Below are 27,071 nucleotides of genomic sequence, written 5' to 3'. Positions count from 1 at the left end.
ACAAAGGAAAAGCCATTAGTGAGCAATTACATTTCAGCAGGATTTCCCCTCTCCTCCGACCCCTAATGAGGATAACCAATTCAACTGCTGCAAGAATGAATGAATAATGAGAGAAAAGGGATGGGAGTTCCTGTAATCCGGGCAGAATAAGAAACAACTCTGTGAAGGCGAAGAAAAACATATGCTGGAGCTGTGCTCTGAGCTACGGCCAGAGTGGAGACCTGCTGGTTACAGGAGGCACCAGCTGACCCAAAAGCCTCACAGAGGCCCCACACCGGGGCAGTAGCACTGCAGATGGCATTCGTGTGCGCGGCCACTTCACTCCAGAAGTTAACTACTCAGTTTTGGAGAAAGTCTTTAATAACTGGCGATGGGTCAATAACAAAACACCTGGCATCACACAGGGCAGCCGGTACCACACAACCCGCTCCTCCTTCAAGGGCACCACGATGGCACAGTGCCACTCAGCACGGCGCGTTCCTCACCCAAACAGAAATACCTCACTGCACTTACCTGCTGCAGACAACTTGTCCGAAGCCATCAGCAGTGCCACAGAAAGGAAAGCAGGTGGGGTGTGGGTACCCAGCGTGTCCTGGGCTGCTGCTGCTTTGTGCCTCACTGGGCTGTGCTTGCAGGGAGCTCTGTGCTGTGCAGTGGGGCTGGGGTGGCCCTGAGCTCAGCCCTGCAGCTCACCCCATGATCCTTGCACAGCTGGAGGGTTGCAGCCTCTCACTGGGATCTCCTTCAGCAGGGCTGGCTGCCTCCATCGCAACCATGAAATGGGGCCATCAGGGTTCACTGTGTATCTAGCTCCATAAAGCACGGCTAACCTTGTCTTCTTAATTACCAGCAAAAAAAAGAAAAGCTTTTCCCCATCTCTTGCGGAAAGCTGGCTGAGCACACCTTGATATCTTTCACCACGGTGAAATGTAAGCCTGGAGAGAGACTTGTCCTGATGACTCACTTCCAGCAGTGGACAAGGAAACTCAGTTTAATTTTTAATTCAGAAACAAACAAATAAATAAATAAATAGAGGTCTTTTGGACCAAAGACTAATAAAACAAGGAAGCTACAGCGTGAAAACATTATTCAACATTATTTCCCTTTAAAAGAGCACTGAAAAAAATCAAGGCTTTATTTGAATAAATGTTACACAACATTCTTTATCATTTACTTCTCAGCAAACCTTAAAGGATGAATCATTTTCCTCATTCAAGTCTACAAAATGAAAGAGGCATAGTGACCATTCAATATACAGACAAGAAGGTAGCACGGAGCAAAGCTTAAATATTAAGCAACTAAAGCAAAAAAGTGAAAAGCAATACATTACTGTAATTCTCTATCATTAGAATATCCCTGACAATTTCATTTCAAAATGAAAATCTGGTTTCAAATGAAATGGCTGCAATACTTTCTGTGAAAACAAACACAAGTACAGTTAGCTACCTTGTCTATTTTTATGCTGTTTGCTTATATACCCATATTATCCAATGCATAGACCTGCATCACTCTTAAGTGTTTTTTTTAAATATATATAGATATATATATATATTTCAGCTGCTGTGCACAAGTGCTCACGGTGAGGAAATAAGAGCACTGGTTAAGAGTCGGATGTCACACAGGCAGGCACTACCGGCTTCTACTTACAACATCAATCAGTTTTCAACCCAATGTGCAATAACCCTGCTATTACAGTCCTGGGCCTTTTTCCTGAGCAGAAACTGTTTTGTGCCATGTTGTTTGGTGGCTTCTTTTTAGTTTGGTTGTTTGGTTTTGGGTGAGGGTGGGTGGGTGTGGATAATAATGTGATTTATTAGGCCAAGACTGTCACTGATTACCAATACAATCGGGGTTTGGTGTCCAGAGGTGGAAGGCCAGCACGTACACTGCAGCACATCACTTTCCCTTTCATCACATCAGATGCCTTAGTTTTTCTAAATTCTGATCACATCTCAGCCACCAACAGCACCTGACTGGTGAAAAGGAAGAGTGCTGCCAAACATTAATCCGAAATTTAAAAGGAAGGATTACAGTTTATTATGAGAAACGGTACAACTTGAACCTACTATATAGCATTATGCAGCTATTCGTTAAGAAGGAGGCAGTACGTATTCCATTTCCAGCTTTATAAATAAATTACCTCTTCATAAAAGGAACTGAGCAAGCACTCAGCACGACCAGCCTCAGTGTGTGCATTGCTGATTTGCCTTTGCTGGAGCTGCTCCAGCATCTCACTTCCCTCCTCCACGACTGCTTAACAAACTGAAACCCATTGCCAACACCAAAGCCAAACAATGGAGGTGGAGTGAGTTGGGATTCAACGTTACTTAATTTGGACTCCATATATGAAGGCTGTGAAACTGCCTTTGTGCTGACGTAGACACCTCTCAGAAAGGTATCTTTCTTTTTAAATGATCTGGACAAAGACACCACGTTCTCCAATCAAATCAGGATATTAGTAAAGAGGAGAAGAGTTTAATACAAGTCTTTTTCGCTTCTATAGAACCAGAAATTTGACTTTTCGTAGATTATGTGCACATTTTCATTTCTTCAGAGCAAATATTTTTTCCCAGGTTATTTAATAGATCCCCTTCTAAGAACGTTGTAAGAAACGATACTGCTGAGAAAATGTGCACACAACGTCAAGTAATCGGTGACAAATAAATTAATATTTAATAAGTCAGTATTTCAGCAGCGTGTCCAGCAGTCACAAACTGCACTGAAGTAGGTCGTAATTACCAGACAGCTTCTGGGGAAGGGGAATAAAATGGATAAAACCCACTGGGTTTCTCTTTTTGATTTACAGCTATTCAAAGAAGTCAACAACCATCAGAAACACTAATAAACCTTTGCTCTACTAGTTACGTATCTGAAAAATATTGACGTCAAAAGGAAAAATTAACCCATGATTTGAAATAGAAATGCCATTCCATTTAATCTCTCTACATTCACAACTCCCATCTCGTTAAAGTATCATAAGCAAAACGCTGCTCTCTGCACCGTAACCCTTCCACAATCCTCAGTTCCCTAAGTGTTACAACAGCATAAATAAAATGCAACCATATTCACACAGAAGGAGCTTTCCCATAATACAGAGATACACAGATTTGTGGTCACCGCCCCTTCCATCACCTCTATGGGAAACGTTGGTCTCACGTAGCAGGACTGTTCATATTGTACAATACAACTGGTTTCGGACATGCTTTTGATCACGGGTCACAGCTCTGCTAACACCTGCACTAAATACTAACTAAGCCTCATAGAATGGAAAATTGCAATGCTAAAGTTAAGAATTAAAATAAAAGTTCAAAAGTTACAGTCAACTTCCCAGGCAATTGGCTCCATCACTGGCACCTATCGAAACATACAAACCGACTGTCACATGACAAAAGAACAGTTATTTGCAGTGATTCTTCATACTAATAATTCAAGTGGTTCCTTGCATGTAAGTGTCGTAGAGTCTGTAATAATTTCATGCGTCATTTATTGCAAAAAAGTTTTATAAAATATTTCCTAACATCTTTTTAAACTTTAAAGAAAATGTACATTAGGTACAGGTGCCCCAGCTGGGTGCGAGGGGTGGCTCCAACACATTTACCCCCCTTTCCCATTCAAAAAACGTTTACTACTTGGTGAAGATTTCAGAGGAAAAGTAGGACCATTCGGTCTCAGATTTCTTTCAGTCCTGACGAGCTGGTGGTGCTCTTCGTGGCAGTGTAGTGAGGTTCCGTAAGAACAGCAGCTGATTAGTGCCTCTGAGCTGAAAAGGGGAGAGAAAGGAGAACGGTTAAATGCCTTCCAGAACGCACTGCAAAAGTAGGCAAACAACACCTGAAAAGCTCCCAGTTCAGCTGCTCGGTTTGGTGCAGGAGACAAATATGTGTACGTGTGTTTACGTTACCATCAGGCACACAGCAGCAAACAAACTCCTCCCCTGCTGGGAGCTCTACGAGAAGCTCCATGCTGATCTGTTACATCTCCCCCTGTTTCAGCATCAAGGGAGAACTTCAGCTCTCAAATACATTTAGGAGTCGTTCATGAAAGAGGGAGATTAAAACACAGCAATGTATAATTTACAGTGCTGAACTACAGCTGATGCTATAGCAGCACGCTGGAGGTGAGACCTAAAGAATGCATGGGAGCACTGAAGGCTAACGATGCTCAGCATGTTTCTTCCCACTGTTGCTTATGTTTTCCCATTTGTTCTTCAGAACTCAAATGAAATGATGGTGAGGCAGAAACGGGCCGAGTAATAACTGCTGCATGACAGCACCGACCACCGAGGGCAGCACAGATTAACAGCCTGTCCTGACTGGGTGCTTCTGGAACGTAGAGAAAGCAGATTTCAAAATAATAATATTTGAGTGGGAAGAGACCTCTTAGAGGTCTTCTGGTCCAACCCCTTTGCTCCCAGAAGGGCTCCAGCAGGACCTGGCCAGCCTTGTTGGCTCCCATCGCTGTTGTGTTGAGCTTCAGACTGCTGCAGCTACTTTAGATGTACGTACGCATTTTCCTGTACTGGCAGTGACGTTGTGAATAACTCATACTGCAGGTGGGAAGCTCCTAAAGGTCCTTCTACACTGACAACTCCCCTGAATTACATCCAAAAGGATATAAAAATGAGAGCAAAAGAGAGGAATTCCTGAAACTGGGCCTAACGACAGAGAAGGCAGGGAAGATACAGGAGATAACGGCGCAGTTCTCAACTGTTCAGTTGCTCATCATGCCACAAAAAGACAACACAAAAGATAACTTTACATCCTATAAAATGAAACAGAATTAAAATAGGAATGAAATTTTGGGAAAGCTGATGCAGATCAAATGAGGACTAATTACAACGTTTAGCAGATCCAGGCAAAGATGCACTTAGCTGCTATCCAGGGAAGTACCGCATCATTTAGCGAACGAATTGGCAGACAGCAAAACAGAGCATCAACAGCAACAGGTGCCTTCTGTGTAAGGACCCGACTGCCCACAGCAGACCTTGGTGCTCAAAGCCAGGGCAGTACTATGAATTGTGCCACGCTGTCTGAAGTGAGAACTGAAGCAATGGATTGGAATTTTTGGTGACCATGACCAAATGGCAGCCAGCGGCCAAAGCCAATTCATCACTACGTTCTTCTATGTCTTAGATATGCCTTACTTCCTAAAATGGGAAAAACAGCAGCTGCTCCTCTCTTATTTAGCACGTGAAACAGACAAAGAACCATTCTTCCTCCCCAGGTAAAAACCATAACGATGAAACTGCATCTCCTTTGGCTTTGTGTATTCATATGAAACTGTGCACAGTTGTGTATACCTCATTAGCAATGGCCAGACTACACCCAGAACGTCTTTACTGTAGCAATTAAAGTCACTTAAAAGCAGATGACTCTCAGTTGTAGAGTGTATTGGAGTTTCTTTGTGTGCTGCTTCACATTTTTTGTTCAAACAACTATCCCCATATGGCCCCTCACAGCCTATAAACTGAAATTCAAAGCCTTTTTGGCAGTAGCATTACAATCGCTGTTGAAGTGATTATAGTATGGGAGAAACCTGAGACAACCCAAGGTGAAAGAGCAAATGGACCGGTTGCTCTCGAGGCTGTTACAATTCAGGGGCAAAAATCCAAGGAATAAAGCTGACAAAAAAGAATGAAAGACTCTCTTGAAATCAATAAAGCGAAGCACTGCAGAACCTGCTATTCTCATGCATGCCAAACGTACACTTCTTATCTGCATTTTGGGGAAATTCATGAATACAGAATATTTTGCAATGGAACCTTTCCCTGGTTGCCATTTTGCTGGTGTCAGCTGTGTGGGCATTTCAGAGACCAGCAAGGAAGAACCGTGGCTTGGATTGCTGTAAGGTACATAACCTCATCGGTTATGACCAAAGGGGCAGCCCAGTTAAAATTACATTATTGTATCTGGACCAGGAGCAATGTTTTGTATAGACAAGGCTTAAGGCAGGACTATACAAAGTTAGTTGGCTGCTCAGCTATGCATAACCCTCAGGATTCCCCGCAGTGTGCTGTGCACAGTGCAGCCCGGGGGCTGAAAGGCAGCGATGCTCAGAGCACAGCGCTGCTGTCAGAACGCTGCCAGCCCTGTGGGTGCACCCAGGGGTGCCTTCATCAGCTGCTCCTCAGTGAGTCCCTTCGCTCCATCGCTGTGACCTACAGATCAGTGGCAGCAAAACCCCGGTGCTGAGGTCCTTCTCTTAAAAGGAAAAGCACAAATAGGCTGGCAGCAAGAAGGGGCAGCCAGGGAGGATGAGGGGAGTAAAACCAGCAGCATCTGCCATCAAATTGGCCAAAGGAAAAGCCAGCTCCTTCAAGCAAAGAGCCCAACATTTAAGATGGTTGCAGTAACACAACCAGCTTCATCGGCCTGCTAGCACTTCGGCTCTAGATAAAACCAGCTAACAGAAGACACAGGAGGAGTGACTTAACTGCTGAAACGTCAGACTTTGACCAGCTATTACAACAGGCTTCTCTTCCACGCAATGGATTACCAAAAGCAGAACTGTCACATTCTGCTACAGCATATGACTGTACTCAGCAGTGGGGCCTTCACTCCCTTAACTACCAAGCAGGGATGGATGCATTCTTCACTTTACATGCTTAATTCTCTGAAATATATTTAACACAGCATCAAGAATTTCTAAGAACCTGTCCAAGCCGGCCTTCTCACCTAATCTGATCACAACAGAGAACCCCCCAGGGTGCCCAGTGCTCGGAAAGCAGAGAAAAGCCAGAAAATAACCATATATAGCTAATGTAATATTGCATCCAAGAATATTCAATGCTCAAAACCTTCAGCTATGATTCTAACAGCAATGTATACAGAAAGAAAACATCTTTTGTCTCACAGCAGAAATCCAGCTAGACCTTTTTTCTTTTTTGCAGGGGACAAAGAGGAGGGAGCTGTTCTTATGTTGTACTTGAACCATATGCTTTACAATAGGGAACTCCTGCAGCAGAGCAATTAAACGTCAGTTTTTCCTACAGCCAAACAAAAATGCTAAATAATAAAAAAAGATGTAAAACTGGCATTTAAGTAAATATTTGCTTGGAACTGAACCTGCTTGCTTTACTGACAAAGCAAGCACCTTCTTCCCCTTTGTGCACCTGTTAAAACACAAACGGGCAACGACAGTCGGGCAGAGTCTGTCACCAGAGTTATGCTACATTCCCATTACAGCCTCTTGCTGATGGGAACAAGCTGCTGGGAGCACAGCTCGCCTTCCAAATCCCAACTGCATAGCGCATGGCTAGCACATGTAAGAATAGCTCTTGTTCATACTGCGTATCTGACAGCAAAACCATTAGTAAGTAAACACGAAAATTGACCTACGTGTTTTAAAAGAAAAACACGTTTGAAGTTGACATATTATATAAATGATGTCATCCAAACACGATTTTGCACAGGAGAGGCCCCTTGGCAGGAGACGCGGAGCAGTGTGGGCGCCGTGCTTTCACTGTACTGTGATTCCCGCCTGACACACGAGCACAGCACTTCCTGATCTGCACGTTTCTGCAAGGATTCTTTTTCCTAAATCAGAGCTGGTAATTACAGAATTACAGACATCGGAGCTGTGACAGGGCCAGGACGGCTCAGCGGTTCTGCCCCATAGCCCAACGCAGGATGAATTTAACTAACCCAGGCCTGACAGAGGTTAACCTCGCTTGTTCCCAAAAGCTTGCAATTACAGAAGCCATGCAGCTCTCAAAAGAACATCAAGGATTTTGCTGCTATATTCTAAATAAATTCTAGAGCGTAAACTTAACTCTGTCTTGTAATTTTAACTACAACTTCTTGTCTTGTTTGCATTTAAACGGGAATATTTCCCCTTTGTCAGTTCACCTGTCAGGTGTTTGCAGACTTCCAGTCCCAGCAGGCTTTTCTTCTACCTCTGCCAAAATCGTTGACATAGAAACTGCACTACAGCTGTTCAAAATGTGCCCGGTCCTGGCTTTGAAAATAACACCTCAAATGTGGCTCAAATTAATTCCACAAAGCCATTTGTCTTCATACATTGGAAGAGCAAAGCCTGAATTTAAAACAGGGGATCCTGATCTGTTCCTTGCTCCAGCTTACACCTGCAGCCTTTCTTGTTATCGTTATCCCTTTGGGCCACAGTAGATAGAGAAGTTTTTAGCACTGTGCGTTTGCAGACCACGCAGGGGGGTTACGCAGGCATGCTGGACAATCCCTTACTCCCTTTTGTCTCCCTACTTGACGTGCAGGGTGGCTCAGGTCTTCTAACGTGCAGAACATCTCATCAATCACACTCCCTTTCCGTGCTGCTGCTTATCCTACTCCACGCCAAGAGCACAGGGATGCTTTTTCTTTATTAGCCATGGATCCGAGTTCCCCTCAGCAGTCAGCGCCTGGCAGTGAGCCACCCCGTGCTGCAGGGCCACCCAGAGACTTTGTTCCCCAACTGCTGGATCTGATGCCAAGAACAAAACTGCAGGAAAAGCACGGTCGCAGTCAGCAAGCCGTTGTCTCCACAGCCACGCCAGGGAGCTGCTATCTTTCCTTGTGTTCACACACGGGCAGTTGTGTCACGGTAATTAAAAATACGTATGTATAAATTAAAGTACAGCATGAATTAGTACACGTCTCTCAGATATTACAGAAGGAAGACTGAGATGTTTGGGTAACTCATAGGATAACCACAAGCTACTCCCAGGCTCTAACAACTGCAAAGCAAAAGCAGTCACCAGGGAGATGTCTGATTGGGGAAGAACTGCTGCACTGCTGCTCTGTGAGTTTTGCAAGACCCCATGTAAGTTACCAGAAACAGTTCTTAGCACTGACACTGAAGAAAGATGAGCTCAAACTGGAAGAGGTGAAAGAAATGCCAGTAAGATGAGCAGGGAATAGGAAAAGCATCCTACGTGGGGATCTGCTTTTATCCAGTTAAATGGCCATTCTATAAACACACAGCATAAGGCCACACGAAGGAAATTTAACTAAAATACTACATTACCAAGAACAGAAATTGAGGCATTTTAAACTTCAAGTAAGAATTTGTCATTATGATTACCACGGCCACGTATCCAAGCAGAGCTTTCTCCCACAATAGTTCAGTAAGAATTTGAGCTGCACACTTGCAGTCACATCTCACAAGCTTGGATCTGCCAACTCATCCTGACAGCTGCTTCAAAGCAGCCGAGAATGCAGGCCTCTGCCTGGCCTGCTGATGAACGTGGGTGATCCCTGAGAACTCAGCCACGTCAGAAGCCTTAGGGAAGTTACTTACGTGAAGAGAGACCTCTTTGGTTATTGATAGCTTATTTTACCTGCAGGGATAACTGCACCATATTGCTGCTGAGTATAGCCTGACTATATCACCATCAGGTATCTCACCATACCCCATACTTCAAAAAAATAAAGAAAAAACACAGACCTCATGTAAGCATAGCCTAAACTGCCAAAATCCAGTAACAAGGCACAGAGCTATTCCTTCCGACTGCACTTGTGAAGTACGGTATTAATCTCAGTATTATTCTCCCAGTTCTACTTATGTTATCATATCTAAGTCGACACACCAAGTTCCTCTCTTCTCCTTCAGGTTCCCTATGACCTTTCTATTTATACCCTTAAAAAGTAAACTGAAAGTAAGAACAGAAAAATAAAGCACCTCAGCCTTTAACCACTATAAACTCTGCACTGTAAGATCACTTTCAAGTTTGGTTTTAAATCGTATACCTACACTTCTACCAAACTGCTTAAGGCACAAAATGCTGCCATCTTCATTCCCCTTTTAGGCGGCTTTTTTCCTTCTGAGACTCCAGCCAAGAGGACTGCTCTGCTTTGTTTACATTATACCCCACAGAACAGACATGGGGGCAGATGAGAACGCCACTGAGGGTGTGCCACTGCTTGTTTTCATAATTCACGCTCACATTGTACCCTGACAACTGCAGCAAAGGCTCACAGATGACAAACTGAGATCAGTGTCAGGCCTTGGGAACACTGAGCAGTTAACTCCAGGAGAACTGGCGTGAAACAAACCTGGCAGTGAACAAAACAACTCTATTTCCACTAGTCATCTTTCTTAAACCTGGAAACACTTAGAAGCTTCACCCTCACTCCCCAAAAAACATTCTCCTACACAGTGATAAGAAATAAAGCCTTCTCAGCCTTGCACGGGTGACCTAAATTCAGTGCATCCCCAACACCCCACTGGTGAGGAAGCTGCCAGTTCTGTAAGATTCAGATAATGAAATATTCAGATAACCAAAGATAACGCTGTCTGAAAGAAGTACAACCAGAGATGATTACCTTATTTAAGCGCTGACATAGAATTACAACTCTGATTAGAAAAATACCAAGTATGTGTTCAATTTCCTGTAGAACTCCAGAGAAACACAAGTATTTCACATTTGGTCCAACCTTCACTCATTGAACACTCAGGCTTTCCAAAACATCGAGGAAATCTTTATATGTTTTGGTATGAAATGGCTTAAGATGAAGTAGCTTTAACTAACGCTAAAGATATTCAAAGGAAAAACATTCTTGTGTTACAGACTCATCACTACCTGCCTTATTTCTTCCCCAAATGGAAGCATCATGCATAGACAACCATACTGAGGAATTTCCTTAACTCATAAATGCATCCTCTGCTTATTGTATCAAGCTGATAGAAAGCTAACAGTCTTTGTGTTGCTGTTCCTCCTCTCCATACACAGCCTGCTTGAAACAGCTGCACAGTTACAGATGCACTTTCCTGGCACTTCACAAGCAAGCTCTGATGAGTTCCCTGATAAATCAATTACACCGTGCAGGTAATTCAGAGAGGACAGACATGTCCTGAACTGCAAGGACAGGAGTCCACGCTCACACTATGGCACTGCTGGGCTCAGGTGTGCACGTAAGAATGCAGTGTTTTGCAGCTAAGGCAAAGCTTAGCGCCGCGCAAGTCTTCAAAGCTAATCCATACACAGCGCCCATGCTGCGACCATCAAGGCTACTTAATGCCACAACCAGGCTGCACATTAAGCCCAACATTTTCCCCACTATGGACTCAATCTAGAATTGCAGCTTCTTCAGAACAAAAAGAAGAATCACAGACCCATGAATAGGATATTTTCAGTGGAACATAACAGGGTTTTGTGATGAAAGAAATACTCTGCTGTGTTTGGGACGTGTTAGGCCAGCACTGATGATGTACTTCACGTTTAGTACAAACTATGAAACTTAGGAAAGACTTCATAAAAGACTAATCAGCTACAAACCACAACTCAGAGTCATTAAAGGCCTTTCATAACATTCTTTTGAACATAAAGCAATCAAAAGAAACCCCTCATACCTGTCGCTCTTCAACCTCAGCAGCAAACGTGTTAAGTTCCAACTACATATACTCTAGCACTGTGCTTACCTTTATAGAAATTAAAAGAATACAAAGCTTGCAAGTACTTTAAATAAGAAAATAACAACGTACACATCAATGCTACTGCTACTCCACCCAGAACAACTCACAAGCAGTTTGCTGGAGACTCTAAACCTCAAGAAACCAGTGCAGACATCTAAACCACGTTGGATGGGTTCTTGGCTCCAAAAAGCACTCTGCTTTAGTAACAAAGTAAGGCTCATTTACTTCAATAGAGAAACTGTTTCTGTTTGCAGGAAAGAATACATAGAAGTGAAACAGGATTTTTTTTTTTTTCTCCATACTATGAAATTTATTGTGTGTTTATCACATTCAAAAAGCATTGACCAGTTTGGTTTGATTTGGGTTTTTCTGGTAGCTATTAGAAGCTCAAGGAAGAGCTGACACAATTGGAAGCTTAACTAGCACCTAACAGAGCTCAGCAGATACTTGGGAGGCAATGCTAACAGCCATGGCCTCAACACTTTGGACTTCAAATAGTTCTGTGGGCACAACAGAATAATTTTAAAAGGTTCAAGAATCCGAATGCTTTGGAAAGACCAGACAGTATCGTGAATATACAAAATTTAATCTCACGTTTACAAGATTTTAAGGGTTTGATGATTAAATCCTCACCCCCATTTTCATGTCTGCTCAAAATCTAATTGCAGCCCAAGCTGAGATTTTTACGTCTCTCATGGTTGCCTACGTGGGCAATTATGGAAAAAAAACCAGGATGAAAACTGCTCTGGGATGAACGCTGACAGATTCTTCACAACACATTGCAAGGCTCAAACAGCAGTGGGTTGGAAAAGAGAGAGCAATACATATGGTCAGCTGAGGACCAAAACTAGAGGGAAAAAATGTACAATCTGTACCATCAATTGCATGAAAGTGCCCGGCACCGAGCAACAGACATGCAAGGAAAGCTGAAGTAACAGCGGAGCAGGTCTGCTTAGTCTCTGATAGATGGAGAAAACCAAAAACATTTCCCCACTGTACAAATGACATCCAGTTGTTATTCAATATATGGAACAAAATCTAATTAAGGGGGAAAAAAACCTGATAACTTTCCAGAAAGCCCTGTAGAGAGCTGGTTTGGTAACAAAGGGGAGCGATAATTGCTTCATCTCCAAATTAAGATGGAAGTATACCAACAGTACTTTACCAGCACTTATCTTTAAGAATGAGCAAAAAAGGACAATTTACTTTTTAAAAGGGTGTCCTCTAAATCCAGCATAGATATCAAGTACTCTAACATCCTAGATTTTTTTTTCAAAGCTTTTTGAGAAACACACACAAATAATTCAGATTTAGTCAATTTTATTTACAGTTTGTTTTTACATTTCAGAGCATTACACAATTACATAATTCTCATTTTCTGACCTGCAAACAGATACCTTAAACGGAAATATTTAAAAAAAAAAATGAAGTTAGATACATCCAAAATGCAACAATTACACATCTGACAATTCACAAAGTGTAATTAACTAGGACGTATCCTAAGAATTTAGGAACAACCAGTCAGGAGAAAATCTGACCAAATTTCATCAATCAATTATTTACACATTCAAAACAAAGCCTCTCTTAATCTAAAACTCCAGGCAAATGGCCTGAAAGACTTCTTCAGGAAGAAAGACCAGAAGTTCTGATTCACACCTATGCAGCATTAACAGCCCTTGATCCCAAACACTGAGCAATTTCTCAGCTTTGTCTTAGAGCTACAGGCATCACTCTCAGCTTCTCAGACCCTGAAGTGTTAATATTTGTGCCCCCATGTGCATAGAAAGGCTGAGTGTTTAAGAAGTGGTCACTAAGATAAAACCCCATTTAATCTGGTCTTTAATTCTGTGAATTTTTCTTCCTTAAAAACTTCAGCACGTCTTCTAATGCCATTTAAACTGGCCTTCGTGGATTGGGGCACGCCTCTAAGGTGTTCACGCGTGCATTGAACCAATGTGCACTGGCCAGACTAAACACATCAGAAAGTATTTGAAATCATGTTTAAAGACCATTTAGACAAGGCTTACGTTTCTACACTTCCCTGATGGGCCACCTAAGAAAAGAAAAATAAAATATCACAGCTACTACTTTCACCCCTTGTGTCAACCCTTTGCCACACAGCAACTAGGTACATACTGGGTAGAAACTACTACAAAATTCCCTGCAAATAAGCTGCCTTTCAGCTGAGGCTATGGCTCCTATGCATTGGGTGTTTGAGGAGTTTTTTTTTCTTTAAAAAAAATTCTCGCTTGAAAAATACTGAAATTCTCACTTTAGGCTAATTTTGATTGCATGTTCAATTTGTTTAACTTCCATGAAACCGCTACAAATGGAACAACTTTAGTATAAAAAGAGCATCCAACCGACTGCAACTTCTGCCTCGGCAAGTCCTTCATGGTAGTCCTCTAACTAGGCTATGAATTTCGTGGAGCCTCCAGATTTCTTGCCTACCTTACTCTCCATGTTCACGTTTCAAACTGTGTCAGCAGGGCCCGAACTTCGGGAGTCAGCTGCTTAGCAGCCTTAGCTGCCTCTGTGACGGCCTTGCGGTAAAGACCCTTTCTCTTCTTATTAAAGCGCGACTGGAAGTTCTCTAAAAAGGGGGATAGTTGTGAAAGAGCAAGAATAGACGTTGTTGGGGACCCAAACCATGATATACAAGCCTCCTGGCGAACTAAAAGACCGTTATCTTTCCGGCTCACAGTTATGGTCAGGATACGGGCTGGCCACCAAGGGAAGCCATAAATTTTGGCCCAAACAATGTCCCCTACACATATGGTCCTGCCATCTGGTGTAACACATTTAGAGACTTTTTTGGAAAAGACTTTCATTTTCAAGGAATTACTGAGCTTTTTCTCTTCCTTCGAAGAGGAGGAGGAGGAGGAAGGTGCATGCATGCTGCCTGGAGGAAAATCAAAGCTTTCAGTAGAGCTACACTCAGAGTTGGTAGATTTCAAATCATCTGTGCTATCACTACTACAAACTGATGCACTGGAAGAGTCAGATTTCTTTTGATTAAGGGTCATGTAAACCGTTATATTGCTTTTGCTGCCTCTCTTGCCCAATGTCTGGTGTTCATCCTGATCAACAGTTACATGCACTTCACTTGTGTCCTGAACCTCACTGCTGGCCTCTTCAGGGCCTTTTGAGGGGCTCTGATTTTCTGAAGGGGCCTCACCTGCTGAGCGGGTGGAGGAGCAGCGAGACTGCGGCTTAGTTGCCATCTTGCCACTCCGTATTTTCTCAAGTCCTGTCTTGAGAGAAGAGTCATTTTCTTCATTCCGATATCTTTGTGGCTTTAAACGCAATCGGGGTGGGAGGGAACCTGAGCTGGTGTTCTGAAGACGCCGTGTGAAGTGGACCTTTGAATGTGCATTTTTGGAAGAGGAGGTTGCACTCTGCTTCTTTTGTGCCTTTTCTTTGGCCATTTTCAAGACTTCCCGAGCTTTTGCATGATCCATGTTTTTGCTCTGGAGAACTTTTTTTGTATTTAACTGCGCTTTTGACGTATTTGCTTGTGCAGTAACTTTAACTACTCTGCTTCTGCTGTGGGCAATATTTGAAACCTTGACCACAGCGTTCCTTTTCTGGCTTTCGTTTTGGCTTTTTCCATCCACCTTATGGTCAGTCTTAAGTTTTTTATTCACAGTAGTCACACTTTCATTTCTTCGTTTTTTATTATCCTCATATTTTGAAGAGTCACTTGCATTGCCACCTTTTTTTATTTCCTTTTTTTCTGCAACAACACTGTTTTTGCACTTGTCACATAAGACCTGTCGGGGTCGTAGTTTGATAGCATTCATAATAGAAGTGGGCTCCTCCCTGTACATTTTACGCTTGGGCCGCTTAATTTTCCGGGGCGGAGGCTGAGGTATTGACTGGTTATATGTGTCCCTGATAAACAAAGGAGGAGGATATGGCGCTCCCTCATGGAAGAGAGGAGGTGGTTTAGAAGTCCATAGGCTTTTAGCTAAGCTTGGTTCTGATGGCTGCGTGAGAGAAGAGTCATCAGGGACTGCAGCATTAGATTCACACTTCACCTGTGCCTCATCTTGGAATGGTTTACTTTGGAGCTGCATGGCTTCAGGTTTATCCTTGTATTCCCTTTTAGGAAATATGGTCACAGGGATTCCATGGGGTCCAAACCTTCAAGAGAACAAAAAAACATTAAAGGTTTTGAGGGATCTTTTGCTGTATTTATTAAAAAGCATGTTAAAAGCCATCCACATAACTACCATTCAAAAAACATGAGTTCCAGACAAAACTGAAACATTATACCAAGTCTTAGGCTAAGTTTTGAAAAAGCAAAACACCAAAACCAAGTCAGCATGCAACACAAAATACGTAACTTCGCTTACATGAGTTTCTACTGTGTCAACAACAACCCCGAAAATATATCCAAAAATACTGCCTAGGACAGCATTTGTACTTCTAGAAAACACTTATAAACACAGAGTTCACACTCAGCAAGTTACCCCACCAATTCCAAATCTACACAAGATAGATTCCCACACCAATTCCATTTATATGAGCAAGGAAGGCATTTTGAGTCACTTTTACAGAATGCTTCCGTTTGTGGCATCACACAAAAGCCTGAACTTATGTTAGATTTCAGCCAAATACACAACGTGTAAATAGTGGCATTCAACAGCACTGTTATTCTTCACATCAACATCCATAGAAGATTACTGCTTGACCACTTGATGCATTACAGCCTAAAACTTTGAGTTTGGGTTCCTTCTGGCAAAACTATCCTTATAATTTCAATAGAGTACAAATAATTCCCCTCTGTTCTGCAAACAAACTATTTTAAAACATTGTCTACTTTTCTGCAGGCAGCTCTAGGTGTTCTAATATCTCTAATGCCCTGTTTGACACACATGAAACTCCACTAAGTCTTATACATTAGTTTAACTTCCCTATACTAAGAGAAGTAGCATGTTGTTCAACAGGTAACCGATACCTTCTGCAGTGTTATGCTAAGGGAAACGTCATCAGTTTATAGGGCATAATGCTTATCTTCTCCTGGGAGAAAAGTTAAATACATTCATATCTCATCAATATATCTTTCAATCTACTGAATGCAAAGGGAAGTATTATAAAAGCCTGTTTAACCATTCTCATGTCCCACGTTAGCATCTACAATCTACAGTACCAACCTTACACAGAGCCCTCATGAGGCATTCAAACTCTCTGCCCAACTCCTGCTCCAACACATACAGATGTGTTTGGCTTTCATTAGGCTATATTTGAATAGCTTAGCTTACTGCAGTAAGAACACGATAGACAAGGTTGCAATTCAAACATTAAAATCACCCATTCCAAATCACCAAACAAACACCCTTTGTATTTATCTCACATGACCTGAGAATGAAGTAATTGATCAAGATCTGTCCTCAGGTTAACACTAGTTCACACTGCTGTGCAGGTGTTTAACTGCAACATCTGAACTGATGGAACTGAAATTTATTTGTCATCTATGGTTGCTGCTAAACTGAAGGTAAACGCTGAGTGGTGGTCTATCTCCCATTCACATTCCTGCAATAAACATGCAGTTTAGACAAGTACCTACAGGCTGGCTTCTTATTTTTCCCAAGTTTGTATTCAAAAAAATTGTCATAACATGTTAGAGTATTCTTTACACCATCACAGGCAAAAGCCTTCACTTATTTGTCCTTCTACTTATCTGTTAAGCCTCTTTTCATACTTTCAAGTTGTAACTGAAACAAGCAATCCATCCAAAACTAAATTATCCATCCCATTTGCACTTCATTATATCCAGTCAAGTGACAACTCAACCAATTTTGTCATCATAAAAAGATGAAGTTGTATACTTGACAATTTACAGCTAGGAAGCATCTAGTGCTGTTGTTACCTTCCCCCTAGATACTACAACGTCCATACCTTTGAAACCTGGAACCCAGGCAAAGCCTGGTCTACTAGCTGCTGGAGCACTGTTCTGTCTTTATACACAGGGTGACAAGTGCCCTGTGTCACAAATACCTTACTACCCCATAGAAGTTCATTTCTTAGGGTTGAGCCCACTCCAGTTGGACTCCAGATGTCCTCCCTGAGATGAAAATCAAAACTACACGCAGCCTGCTGTGCTACTGAGGGCTGCAGCGAATTATGAGCATTTAACTGTGGATCTGTGCATCTCTCCAGCCTGCAGTCCAGAGTTAATTCAGAAGATATTCATTACTAACTTTTAAGTTCCCTAAAGCCTCAGAAGTCCACCAAGTGTCAAGAAGTTACTTTTCCACAAACACTGTTCCTTTTGCTAAGGAGGACAAATAATTTGTTCAGATCTGAGTAGGATTTACAAACAAACACCACCTGTCAGCTGACAGCAATAAAACTACCAACATTTTCAGTGTTACTTGCACTAAGAGCTTTGGTTTCGTGTACAGCAAGCAGCTCTGGATCCCATCATTCACCACCTGCTGAAGATTTACAAGAGCTGGGAAAGCAGTTAATTTAGTGTAGGAGTTGAGAACAAGAACCCCTAGATGGGACAAGAACTCTGCTATACAAATTTCAATGCCAATTGAACACCAGAAACACAACTGACACCATGAAGCAATTTAAGACCGTGACTGCACCTTAGACCATCTTCTCCTTCAAGAAGCTCCACAACATTTTGTCCAAAAAGCTGAGAAATAGGATCACTGATGTGGATATTTTAACACATAAGATGCAAATCTACTTCATTAAGGCACAAAACCATTCATACTGAATTCCTGAGGCTACAGTCTGTCTCACAAAAGGTAATGTTTTAATGAATGAGCTGGAATTTGCTGACCCTATCTACCTAAAAATTAACGAGTTCTAAGACCAAAGACCACTCACTGATGTCTGGTGCCAGTTATGCAAGATCAAATAGAAATGTGATTTGTGTAAATTCACTGTCAATACATGAAGACATGACATGCAAAGATTCAGTTCACGTTTAGCGCAAAATAAACTGGGCATGCTCAGAGACTGATTATTACTTCCAATAGCTGAATGCCTTTTTTTTTTTTTTGCCCCATCCAACAGCAAGTTATGCCCACATTCTTTTCTATGATTGGTGGCTCCTCCTTGGTGAAGTTTGGTGAAGTTCTCCAGCTGCCCAACTTAGAAGAATTATATGCAAATTTAAAAGCAAATGAGCAAAAAGATTTAGGAAACAAACAGTAAGTGGTACAGAATGGAGTACGAAGATGGAAAGAAGAAGGTGATAAGCACTAAGAGAAAGCTGACAGTGGCATATCTTCTCAATAGAAGAAGCAGAATGAATATGTGACCAGAACAAACCTACTGAAGACTACACACGGCAGAGCATCTAAATAGTTTAATAGTTATGAACTAAAAGTCTTTCATTTAAATACTGCAAGAGATTGCCTTGTCTTTATTCCAGCAAAGTACCTCTTTTTTGAATGCATCGATCCTGATCCTGAAGTACCACCTGTCCTTATTGTAATACTTTTTTCCAATATTCCTGAAAATACTATTCTTGGGAAGGCGTACAACAGTGTCTTCCTTATCAAAAATAAATAAGTAGAATAAAAGTCAGTGTATGTCTAAGTTCCAGCTGTGCTCTGTATAGCCCACTACAGCACTATATATACAGTTCTGCCTCAGAATATTACATGCTGTAATAGAAGGATTCCTTGATGAGGATCTGAAATTGAACTGTTAAGGAAAAAAAAGAGTAAGAAATAGGTATTTAAGCAGAGATGAAGGCACCTCTGCTTCACACCTATTCAGAATTAGAAACAGTTTTCCACGTTGCCAAGCTTCCTCTTTCAAAAAACTGTCCTGGCCCCTTTTTTACTCTGAAAAGTCCTGCCTAGCAAAGGTGGATAAAACTCAGTGTAAGAAAAATATTTTCAAGAAGGTTTACAAGTAAGCACAGCAATCAGTAGGATCTAATAATACATACATCTGATATCCCATGCCAGATATAACTCCTATATACATCCATATTAAAGGCAAATAATAAACAGCAATTGAGTAGCAGGATAGATGAGATGCCCTCCGACAGTCCAGTTATCTTTACAACATGAACAACGTCCAATTAACCTGGGAGGTTATACAGAGACAGATGTGATAAAAACACTTATGGTTTTATTTCCATGTCTTATCAACTGGAAGTTAATGAATGGGAAGCCATGGCATCCTCTGTGATTGTGCAGGAGCTACTTTTGATATCAAACCTAGAAGTCATTGAGATTTGCATTACATATATGTAAACCTAAGTACTTCAAGCAAATTAAGACAACACTTTTCACATCTAAATCCTATAGCAGAATTATTATACTGAAGACATACTACTGTTCAATTTGTATGCAAGACAGAGCACGGTTAAAAAGTATTTTTAAATAAGCAGGAGATAAGGAACAAATACCACCTAAATGCACAACTGCATGTACACAAACATCTAAATGACGCATCCTGGGGCAAAGTGCATCACTACGTAAAGCCTCCAGCTCTCATCTTTAGTCTCCAATGTTTAAGTTTTACCTTTCTCAAGTAAAAAAAAAAAACAACACAAAAAAACAGTAGAAGTATTTTTTTTCTGCCAAGAAGATGCAAAGGAAAGAATGTGCTAAAAGGGTTCAGAAGTATTTCACATTTGTCTGCAAACTCTGGGTTTACATCAGCACAGCACGGTAGCTTCTAGTGTTGGGTTAAATCAATCCTGTTGTAAATGATTCTGATCAAAATTCTCATCTTCACCGTTAGGTCAGACTACAGCAATCATCAATTACTTTTCAATGCATTACTCTTGTTCAACCTATATTACCAGTAGGTATTTTGTAGCAGCCAAGAGAAGAAACAATCAAAGCAATTTTCATCTCATGGATAAGGGCTCAATGATTCTGAATACTGAGCATATAACAACATGCTCAAGTAACATAGGGCTAAGTATATTTGCTTCATATGTACATCCAAGCTAGGGGTTTAAATCACAATAGTTGATGTAATATACAATTAGATCATAGCTATTTCAATACAAAGTATTTCAGAACCCAGGAAAACAGTCTGTATCCAAAACACAGATTGTGCAGTAACCTATTTTTAATATGGGATTTAGTTGGCATGATAAAGCTTGTTGTGGCACACACTGCTTTTAGTGGTAGGCACCTAACTGAAAAAAGCATACACATAAGCCAAGTTATCAATTCAAAACTTTACTTACCTCCCAAGCAACATAACAGTAGAATAAAGACACCAAGAAATGCCTATTTCTATTAGAGCTCTACAAGTACGACAAAGAACCAAAGTGTGAGCAACTCTCTTTGGAAATCAGGTCATCAAGAAAAAAGCTGCATCCCCAAAGTCGACTTCCATGAAACTACATCAGAGAAGTCCATGTAGTCAGGATGCTGATGCAGACTTGGAAGAATTAGCCACTGCAGAGACAGAGCAATGCGAAGTGGATAGGCCTGAAGGGTACTTGGATGGTTCCTAATCATTCCTTTCCCCACCAGAGGAGAGGGAATGTATCCTTCACCTTCTCACTGGAAAGACTTTACATGCAAATTCTCAAAGTCTCCTTCATTTTTGTGTAACTTCAAGAGTTCTGTCAAATATACAAATGTAAACTTATTTTAGAGATGAAATGCAAATATTTTAAGCTTAGGCTTCCTACTAACTACGGCAATTTTACTGCCGTGCTTCTAAGGCCGAAGATCCACTTAAAGTCATCTTTTCGTTTTACGTTTGTTGGCATTATTAGTTCAACATATGGATCACATTTTAAAGCAGATACTTAGCTGATACATTTGGACGTGTTACAAAGCTGTAAGATATCTTGAGTATACATTTCCAGCTCACCCAAATAACAGTCAAATCCCAAGAAACTTGAAGAGGACATCATTTACTAATGGATGAGCTTTAAGTCAACTCAGTGGCAAGATGTATAAGATTAATCAGCCCTATAGCATCGTAAAGGAAAAAAATCATTTCACACATACTGAAAACTTTAGTCCTTTGTCTTCCAACGCTTCAAGCTAAGTCAAGTTAAGCTACTCTCAGAAACCAACAGTAACCCATGCTGTTGGAACACAGAAAAGCATGCCATAAGAAGAAAGCAAAGATTAGCCATCATCCATTGAATCAAAGTCCAGCAAAGAACAGTAGTAGACTACAGCTACTTTAGGAAATGGAAGTTGGAGGGACAACCCACACAGACACCCCATATAACAGCAAAATTAGGGATTATTACTGGTTTCAGAAGGGGGTGGATGGCAATCACGCTCCTTGTACTGGCTCAAAACCAGAAGCAGTTTGACAAGTATGTCTGTTCAGTGTAAGCAGCAGTTATAACGTGTTTTATACCTATGCAAGAAAAACTTTAAAGCTACTCCAGTTTTGCCAGCCTTTTTTTTTTTTTTTTTTTAACAAGTGGAAACTTGGAATGAGAAAGCCTTTCAAAAAAGCATTTGATAAGTGACAACAAATAAAACCTAATGAAGCTTTGGGTGTAAACAGAAATGCGGGATGAACTATTTTCACATACAGAAGCTGAAACTAATCAGAATCACGGAAAAATTTAGCTTGGAAGCAGTATCACAAGGTCCTCTGATCCAACCTTGTGCTCCAAGTGAAGCTAATTAAATGTGACGCTATACCTTTCAATATCACTTCTCAGTCATAAACTATATGTGATTTACTGTCTCAACCACACACACTCACATCAGACCTATGCTTCCAGTGTTCTGGGACAAAACAAACAGCAAAGCAGCATTGTGGCTTTTTCTTAAACACTACCATTGCACCAAGCTTCTTTACACATCTGAGAAACAACAGAACAGGCAGTGAATTTATGAACACTTTGCAAACTGGGAAAAAAACAACTCAACCACCATGCAACCCAAGTAACAGTTATTTCTTTACTGCTGAGAACGTATATTGTAGAACACCAATACTTCCATTGAACTTAAACTTCCCCTGGACAAAGAAGTCCGAATGTCCCCATTTATTAAATGAAGTTATTAGTTAGTAAAAGAGAACCTAAAGCAGGGAGAAATGTGCCAGATTTTTTCAGGTAAGGTTCTTGCTGCTTCTTCCTCACCAGCTTCAGTCTTTTGAAACTCAGAGCCCTTTTTTCATCCTCCCCTTGCCTTGGTGCATACAGTCACAATGCACCAGGTGCACTCTGCAAAGCTTAACAAAATCTCAGCATATGTAGACAAGTTTCAAGAAGTGCTAAATGTAAGCAATTCAAAAATATAACAGATCTTCTGCAGAGTAAAAAAAAAAAATCAGGGAATGGATGCAACAGCTAATTTAACCTTACTATTTTGCGAGCCTTACTATATTGGAAAAAGCATAGGATTCAAGAGACTGCAGGAAATAACACTATACGTGAAATTATTTCTAGGATTATTACAATCTGAGCTTATCTGAAGAACTTTTTTCCATCATACAGTTCATTCATACCTTGCTGCAGGAAGTCTTTCCTCATTTTCCACAATCAAACCCCAGCTAAGGCGCAAGTTTCAACACCTATCCACTGGCAATAAAGGGATCACCTTTTGGCTACCCAAGGCTTTGAGGTCATAACACAACTCTGCTCTTCTCCCATTGCCTCCTCCAAGCGCTGCCACGATCACACACAAAATAGCTTAGAGAGAAAGGCAGTAGGAAGACAACTGTCCCTCACATCCATCGGATTAGAAACAAAATTTTAGTCAGATGATAACACCATATGAAGTCTGTGCCCAGACTGCTGGCAAAAAAAAAAAAAACAGAATACAAAGGTAATTCCTCCCTACCTCCTTCCCAGTACTTAAAGTTGAAGAAGGTGCAAAAAACCCAACAAAACAGTGCAGGATTGAAAGCCTCTCCAAAAGAACAAACCAGAACCAGGACTTCTAACTCTATGTTTTAAGCTTTACAAATGCTACTTTCCGTAGTTATTTCCTTACTGTATATTTCCTCCAGGTGCAGAGCAAGATTTACAGTAATTCTAAGCCAGCAGGTGGCATTAACATCTCATATACCCTAAGCAAACAGTGTTAGCCAAACGATGCATACAGACAAGCTTAAAAGCCCTATACCTAACGAGTAGTTGGTATGGAAAATTGGCTACAGCTTTCTGCCATCCACTTGGACATAATGACACGACTGCTTTCACCTGCCCGACGGTTGGCCACACTTCCTGCTTCTTCCATCAGCTCCATCAGGCACACGCCACAGAGCCCCCATCAGAATCTCATCCAGGAATGCAATAAGGCACTTAAACTTTATTACCACTGCTGCCATTATCTTTTAACAGTAGGATCACATTTTTTAATTTGTGCAATAAGCCTGTAATGTAAAAAAAAAAAAAAGTGATGTGTCCAATTGAAAGATTTACTGCATCAGATGCTGATTCGGGACTCGGTAGATGTGGCTCCCTGTTTTCAGAACCTCCAGTGCAGCTGCAGACAGGCTGATCTTCAGTGTACCCCACTGCCAGGAGTAAGGGCAGAAATACCTCCTTACCTCAAAGAAATGGGGGAAAAACATCCACTGAACAGTGAGGTTCTCGTACTCTTGTTTTACAGACACCTAAATGGACATCCTATTTACAGCAGGCAGGAGGAAAAGAAGGACATGAGACCCCTAGCACTATTAAGTTCATACTGAAGTCCACAAAAATAAAACGCAAAGTCAAAACATCATCTTAATAATGAAGATAGAATTAATGGGGATATTTTTTCTTTTCCTTGACCTTGAAGTTAAAGGAATTTAGAGCATGCCTTGACAAGACAAGAGTCCAGCAGACAGGTTTCTGTGTTTGTTTTTTTTAAGTGTTGGTTAAAACTCACTCTTCTCATTACTGCATAGAAGAATCAGCTTCATTGCCCTTAAGAGGAAAGCAGAAATTAAGATCCAAGAAGGAACAGGAATTATTTTCTTCTGAATATATGAGAAAAACAGTACAAGCACCTGCAGCAAACGCATCTACTCATTCCTTCATTTCAAAAAGTCATTTCAGTAAAAAATTCAAACTTTTTTTAAAACAGAGAACTCTCCTAGAGGGGCCTTAAGATACCGATCTACAGCAAACAAAATTTGCGTCAGGAAGGTTTATAAAATTATTCTTGTTCACTTGGATGAGCCAGAGGAGACTGTTTTCCATGTCCACTCTCTTCTATACTAGAAGACTAGAAGCACTGCTTCCATGTAAACCTATGCTGGATCTGGGGTGGTTTTGATTTACAGGTCTAATTTCACCTTCTGGATCCCAGTGCAACAAGTGCCCCTGCAGGAAGTCCAAGATTACACAGATGGAGAAGAAGGAATAAATTAACTGCATAAGAGTATCTGAGAGAAATGGCACAGGCCTTCACACAGCACTTCTTCCAGAGGTCTTCGGTTCTTACGTTGAAAGCTTCCCCCAGGGCCTGTGCTTAAAACAGGGGAAACTGGGATGCAGGCTTCCACTGAAGCCACAACGCAGAAGAGCCAGGGTTTGCCTGCCACAGATGCCCACTGCTGCATGGGGCTGCAGCAGCTCTGCTGCTTGACAGAAGGATCCACAGGGCACAAGAAAACCTCAGGCAAACGAGGGGATGTTTGGAGGCAGTACATGCATAAAAAGATATGATATCTTTTACAAGAAGGGGAGAAGCTGACATTTCATTTTCCTTTTCAACACAGATCCCTACAAGTACAGAAGCGTGTGCTTTGTCACCTTCCTAACCAGATTAATAACGGGATTTTGCTGATACAGAAGTCAAACCTACAAAAGAATAGATATTACCTAGCACTAAAACTTAACTCCTCCTGACATTGTTTGAGGCACTGTCACACTCAAAATGAATACATTTTGCAGATCATATTTTCAAAGGTTGGTAGCTGCATTTCAACAATTTAAAGACATAAAGCTCACTCCCTCTGCATTATCCAGGAGTTAGGCTCCAGAAAACACATTCTGTTTCACAAGCCAACCAAGCTGCTAGGCCTAGGATGAAGGTGCTGGCCACCAGTACCTTTCTTCCAGAAGACACTGATCATTTGATATAACAGGAAGTTATTAAACAGATGGTAGCCATGTAAACCACAGTGATTAAAGACAAAAACACATGTGGCCTACATCTTGAAAAAAGGCACGTTTTACACATTGTGATTCTTTTAAACAATAACCCTGGTCACATTTCATTCTTCTCTCACGTATCCGCATAGTGTTTACAGGTTTAGTAAAGAAACAGGGCATATTTCCACCCGTAAATGGCACTTAAACTCTTTGTACCTACATGCACTCACTGATGACTTGTGGCCTACCAAGAGGACGCCGCTATAGGAAGGCAATGAAAAAAGCCAACCCCAAAGCTCACAGTATGATTAAGGCCTTAAGTCGGTTTGTGATCACAGCCCCCAAAATAAAATTATTATTGTACTTCAGAACCATTAAACTTCACCTCATTCGTTGCACGCAAGGAGCAATTAGCACCAACAGTCATACTTCAGGACTGCAACGGCGTAGCCTGAAAACCATCACAGCACGTAAGAGAAATGCGAGGTTACCCAGGCAATGCGAGACACCAACCTGGCACACGTGCCCACACCTGCGGTTCGCAGCTCCTTCCCATGCGCAGAGCTGCTGGGGGCGCCGGGAATCCCACCCGAGCCGAAAGCAGCGCCCATGTGCTCGGCCCTCCCCTCCCACCTCGGGAGCGCTTCCGCCGGGCGCAGCGGCACAGCGCCGGGCACTGCCACTGCCACTGCCAGGGCCACCTCCACCCCCGGGGATGCCGACTGCCCCCGGGCGGGCCCGGCTCCGGGATGGGAGGGAAGGAGGGCGAGGAGGCCGCCGTCCTCAGGCCGCTCCCCCCGCGCTCCGAGGGCGGGAGCGGAGCAGAACGGAGCGGCACCGTCCCTGGGTGGGGGCTCGAGACGGCTTCCCCGTGAGATCTCACCTTTTCGAGAGGTCCATGAGGACCCCGGAGAACAGCTTCTCTCCCAGCCGGAACGAGACCACCAGGGCGTCCTCGATGATGTGATCCAGGGTGACCCGCACCTCGGAGCCGGGCAGCAGCGGCGCCTCCGCCTCCCCCCCGGTCGGGGCCGCGGGCAGCGGGCGCTCGGGCTCCGCGGCGGCGGCGGCAGCATCCGGCTCCTCCTCCTCCGGCCGGGACGGCTCCTCCCCGGGCTCCCGCTTCGCGGAGCCCCCGGCAGCCGTAGGGCAGGGCTGCGGCCGCTCCTCGGGAAGTTGGGGATGCGCGGCGGGCGGCGGGCAGGGCTGCGGCCGCTCCTCGGGCTCCGGGCTGATCGCTCCCCGGAGCTCGGCCTGCGGCGAACCCACCTCCGGGCTGGAGGGCGGCGGCGTCTCCGTCCTTTCGCCTTCCGGCTCCCGCGTCCCGGCCGGGCTCCGGGCGAGCTGCACGGGCGGCGGCTCCTCGGCCTCGCCGGGAGCACCCTTTCCTCCGTCGGCCTCCTCCCCGTCGGGCACCGCCGACTCCACGGCCTCGGTGACGGCAGGAGGAGGGTCCGCGCCGGCCTCGCTGCCCGGGATGGGCTCCATCTCTGGCTCGGCTTCGCCCGCCCCCCCATCGCCCGGCACCGCTGCAGTCGCTGCCGCCTCCGCAGCCATGGCCGCCATTTTCTCTGCTGCTTCTCCGCCGCCTCCCTCCAGCAGCGGGATCGATAACCACGGCCTTCCCCGCCCGCCTGGGAGGGAGAGCCCGCCCCGTAGACTCGCGTCCGGCAGCCTATTGGTGGGCGCG

The 27,071-nt window shown here is 42.8% G+C and overlaps 1 protein-coding gene across 3 annotated transcripts; it reads right to left on the bottom strand.

The window, feature by feature from the left end:
* Positions 1-1,104: 1,104 nt before the first annotated feature.
* Positions 1,105-26,999, bottom strand: PWWP2A (PWWP domain containing 2A). Of its 3 annotated transcripts, none has more exons than XM_015293662.4 (3): positions 26,265-26,999; positions 9,400-15,513; positions 1,105-3,760 (listed from the first exon to the last, which is right to left on the bottom strand). In XM_015293662.4, exons 1-2 carry the CDS (start codon positions 26,945-26,947, stop codon positions 13,833-13,835), a joined length of 2,364 nt encoding a protein of 787 aa, XP_015149148.1. In that variant the 5' UTR covers positions 26,948-26,999; the 3' UTR covers positions 1,105-3,760; positions 9,400-13,832. The 3 variants fall into 3 exon arrangements, with proteins under 3 accessions (XP_015149148.1, XP_040503046.1, XP_046756470.1); XM_040647112.2 differs by having other exon boundaries at positions 14,546-15,513; XM_046900514.1 differs by lacking the exon at positions 26,265-26,999 and adding an exon at positions 25,895-26,173 and having other exon boundaries at positions 14,546-15,513.
* Positions 27,000-27,071: the final 72 nt, after the last annotated feature.

Source organism: Gallus gallus, chromosome 13, assembly GCF_016699485.2.
Source record: "Gallus gallus isolate bGalGal1 chromosome 13, bGalGal1.mat.broiler.GRCg7b, whole genome shotgun sequence".
NCBI lineage: Eukaryota > Metazoa > Chordata > Aves > Galliformes > Phasianidae > Gallus > Gallus gallus.
This window is presented reverse-complemented; position numbering and strand designations above follow the sequence as displayed.

What these genes read in the sequence shown, in the direction of transcription:
- PWWP2A (XM_015293662.4), bottom strand. Translation starts at nt 26,947, where the DNA reads ATGGCGGCCATGGCTGCGGAGGCGGCAGCGACTGCAGCGGTGCCGGGC. An exon ending in CTCATGGACCTCTCGAAAAG is followed by an intron (nt 15,514 to 26,264) that starts GTGAGATCTCAC and finishes GTTCTCTTGAAG; the next exon opens with GTTTGGACCCCATGGAATCC.